The sequence below is a fragment of the Coenobita brevimanus genome, chromosome 117 (assembly GCF_032717465.1).
Source record: "Coenobita brevimanus isolate Jiangsu-jjx chromosome 117, ASM3271746v2, whole genome shotgun sequence".
NCBI lineage: Eukaryota > Metazoa > Arthropoda > Malacostraca > Decapoda > Coenobitidae > Coenobita > Coenobita brevimanus.
The window spans coordinates 3,154,643-3,158,767 of record NC_137070.1 but is presented as its reverse complement, the minus strand read 5'-3'; the positions used below and the strand labels follow the sequence as shown (position 1 = coordinate 3,158,767).

The 4,125-nt window shown below is 46.5% G+C and overlaps 1 protein-coding gene across 1 annotated transcript; it reads left to right on the top strand.

The window, feature by feature from the left end:
- The first annotated feature begins 2,605 nt into the window (after nt 1–2,605).
- Nucleotides 2,606–3,421, top strand: LOC145419057 (motile sperm domain-containing protein 2-like). The gene has a single exon (XM_080287304.1). It carries the CDS (start codon nt 2,606–2,608, stop codon nt 3,419–3,421), a length of 816 nt encoding a protein of 271 aa, XP_080143430.1.
- Nucleotides 3,422–4,125: the final 704 nt, after the last annotated feature.

The following is a 4,125-nucleotide window of genomic DNA, read 5'->3' as shown; positions in this document are numbered from 1 at the left end:
GCCACAAAAACAAAAGCCCTACCCATCGGCATCTACCCCCCCAAAGACAAATTATACCTCGGTACAACAACAGTAGAATACGTCACCACCCATCGATACCTGGGGGTGATATTTGACCACAAACTCTCCTTCCAAGCAGAAGTCCAGCTCCTCAGGGAGAGAACCAGGCTGCGCCTCAGTGCTCTTCGAGCCCTAGCAGGAAAGGGAGGGGGTGCCTCGTACAAAGGTCTCCGTCTGTTCTATGTTCAGGCCATCAGGTCCATAGTGGATTACTCTGCCCCAGCCTTACCAACCATTGGCCCTCCATTAATCAAGAAACTGGAAGTAATCCAGAATGAGGCCCTGCGCACCATGACTGGCTCCCCAATGTGGACCCGACTTTGCAATCTCCGTATGGAGTGCAATATTGAATCCCTACACCTCCGCATACAAGCAAAAGTCGCAGGCCTCGCCGCCAAACTTGCCTACATCTTATCCCCTCTTCCTCTCCTGCCACGGCTCAGAGCCGCATCCAACCTTCACCCCGAGGTATTATCCAACAACTGGGTACACTCTGCTGCACGTGCCATTCACACCTTTGAACTCAACCCATTCATTACACAAGCCTCCAACACACCCAGCTCGTCCTACCATCCACAACCACCGTGGAACACCCCATTGTTAAATCTCCTTCTCCCTCACTCACCAACCAAAGCCCAAACTCCCACCCAACAGCTCCGTCAGGAGGGCCTCCAGCGTATAGCCCTCCTCACTCCACTGAACTCCACCACCTACTACACTGACGGCTCCGTTGCTGCACCGAGAGCCGGTGCTGCCTTCGTCTGCGGAGACAGAACATGTGGCTTTCGCATCACCAACGGAGCCTCCACCCTACAGGCTGAACTGACTGCCATCTCAGCCGCCCTTTCAGATGCCCTTGCCAACGCCCCTGCATCCACAGTCATCATCCACACAGACTCTGCAACTGCTATCCACACGCTTCGACGATCCCACCATACCGACAACATCCAATTAACCTCTGACATCCTAGCCACCGCCCAAAAAACCCACGACACTGGAGGATCAATCACCATTCACTGGGTCCCCAGCCATGTTGGCATAGCTGGAAATGAAAAAGCTGACAAGATCGCAAAGAGTGCCACTGAACACCCTCACATCGACATCAACATTTCAACTAGCCTAAGCCACATCAAGCGCACCATAAAACAGAAGGCGCTCATTCTCAACCGCGAAGATCACCAAGTACACGTACAACTGGGCTCACCTTCTGCCACGTGGTTTGCCATGGCCACACAATACAAGCCACTTAAAACTACCAAATCCATTGACAACAAAACACTTACGCGCCTACACCATCTTCGCCTGGGATACATGTGCCGGAGTAACCTTATCACCACAGATAACGACCCCACCACTGAATGCTCACACTGCAAAATGATCACGCCCTACCCACTCCTGCATTACCTCCTCCGCTGCCCAGCCACTTCCCACATCAGAACAAGCTCCCAATACCCAAACCCCGACATCCCTCGGTCCCACACTGCAGCAAAACCTGAAAGCACACTTAGAAACACTGCCGCCACAGTTGTTGCCACCTCCCACCTTCCCACTCTTATTGAAGTAGTGCGTAGCACTCCCCCTCCAACTTAAAAAAAAAAAAAAAAAAAAAAAAAAAAAAAAAAAAAAAAAAAAAAGACAACAATTACTCTCAGCCCATAACCCACCAACTGGGCTAATATATGGCCCGGTCCCTTCTACAGGGGGGGAAAATCTTTGAACGAACGAACGACGGGTGACCGCATGACGCATCATCCTTCTCCCAGCACTTGCAGCGGTAACATCTCTCCCCCAGTAGTCAAACTTGGAATCATATCTCCCAAGCCTTTAGCGCTGCTATCTAGGCGAACTTGCAGTTAACATCAGTGACTTTGTCTCCACGTTCCTTTTCTACTTTGTCAGCTGGCATTCCGGCCTGCCACTTAGAGTCCCTTGCCGTAGTACGAAGCCGAACCCTGAAGGGGTACCGTTAGGGTACTTCCACGAAGGGGGGCCTCAGAGGCCTGGTTATAGGAGGCGGCAAGGGCGGCATTCTGTTAGGGCTAGGTTAGGCAAGACCCTCACGGGGCAGTGACGGGGTCTCCCACGACGCCCTCTAGAGGGCGGGGAGTTAGGTCCCCCGTTACTGTAGGGAACTGCCGGACTGCTTGCTGACATTTGTTTGTCTACTTAGATTATTTATTTACTCAGTCCCGTACATATAGACACATAGGCTTGTGTACATGTGTACATTTACTGATGTACATGTGTATGTTTGTGTGTGTGTGTGTATATAAGTAATTAAGGAAGGGGTAAATAAATATATAATTAGACAAATTATATATATATATATATATATATATTGTATATTAATATACATATATATATAGAGAGAGAGGGAGACTTTTTCCTGACATTTACTGTCTTAGATTGTTTATTTATTCCGTCTCGCACATATATATGGACACATAGGCTTGCGTACATGTGTACATTTACTGGTGTACATGTGTATGTTTGTGTGTATGTATATGAGCTAAGGAAGGGGTAAATAAATATATAAATAGACTACATGTTTGAGCCTGAGACAACTGTTGCCAGTCAGCACATTCCTAATGGAGATATTGAACTTCGCAAGGTTCACTTTGCGGAGGGCAGTGGTCATCCAGCCTCACCATTGCGTACCCGACCTCAGGTGCGGCGGGCAACATCTGCCAGTGGAGATGTAATTGTAGAAATTGAACCTAGTGAAGAACTGGTGTTTAGAAACTGCAGCATTGGAGCTACTGCCTGCATCACTCTCACCAACCCTACAAACATTGCCATTGCTTTCAAGATCAAGACCACATCACCGGAGAAGTACCGAGTGCGGCCATCAATGGGTGTGATGGAGCCAGGTGGAGGACTAGATGTTGGGGTGAGCGTCAGTGAGCAGCTGGCTCCAGCAACTCTGGTCAGGGACAAATTTCTGGTGATGGTTGCACCAGCATCATCCACAGACCTCAATTCGCAAGAAATATCACAACTCTTTAAGGTTGTTAGCAAAGATGAGTTGTTTGAGGCACGACTGAGAGTTGGAGTGTCAGCAGCAGACAACACCCCTGAAGGTAGCACTTCCTCAGCTGTACAAGCTTCTCTCACCCCACAACTCCTTTCCAAGATTGACCAGCTGCTGTTGCGTCAAGCTGGTGTGGAGGAGCAGCTGAGATCAGCCAAAAAACTTGTGTTTGTGATGCTGATGGTAATGGTAGTAGTGCTGGTGTTTTTAGTGGTAGCTACGAACAACATGACCTCCAGCCTCATCATGCACTCAGCCACGACCATGCAAGCTGCCAGTGCACGGGCTGGAGCAGGACTCCCAGCAGGCACCAACTACCAAGAATTATAGCTCCTTCAGTCACTGAATTCATACCCTTCTGATGACTGTGACTTCACCTATAGTCCTTGTAAGTATAATACCGGACTTTTTTTCCCCCCCATAAAGAAACACTATATTTGATGTAAGGTGTTGGTAATATTGCACTCCTGATTGCTTAACATTTCTCAAATTTAACAGAATATTCTTTAGTTATTTGAAGAAAGTAAACAAGAATGCTGGAGTGTACAAGCATATACAGTAGTAACTGCTTATGAGTGGTTACTGGTATGTTATGTTCAAAATTTGTAGTAAAACATCAGCACAAGTTTGCAACACAGTTATCTCAGGTTGGACAACACTGTTTATATTTTCAGTATTAATGAACAAATCACTGCTTGTTTTGTTTCAGCGTAGGTCTATTTTATTTAGGGTTCACCAAGGTTACTATTAACTTACTAGCCATGTCTGAATTATGGATGGAGCTGTCCTGTTTGTATGTTATAGTATTTGTAGAGGACATATATATTATGTACTTATGATTTTCCTTTGTGATTCATTTGGGTGCAGTTATATCACTGATACAGTACTACATAACATTTATATAGGAAGAGATTGAGTTTTGAAATGTGTACTCATAGACTATTATCTGTGTCTTATTGTGAGCTTCTTTCAGGGTGAAATTATATTTCTTGTAAGTTTTCAAATATTGATAAAAAATACCATACAGGTAACTT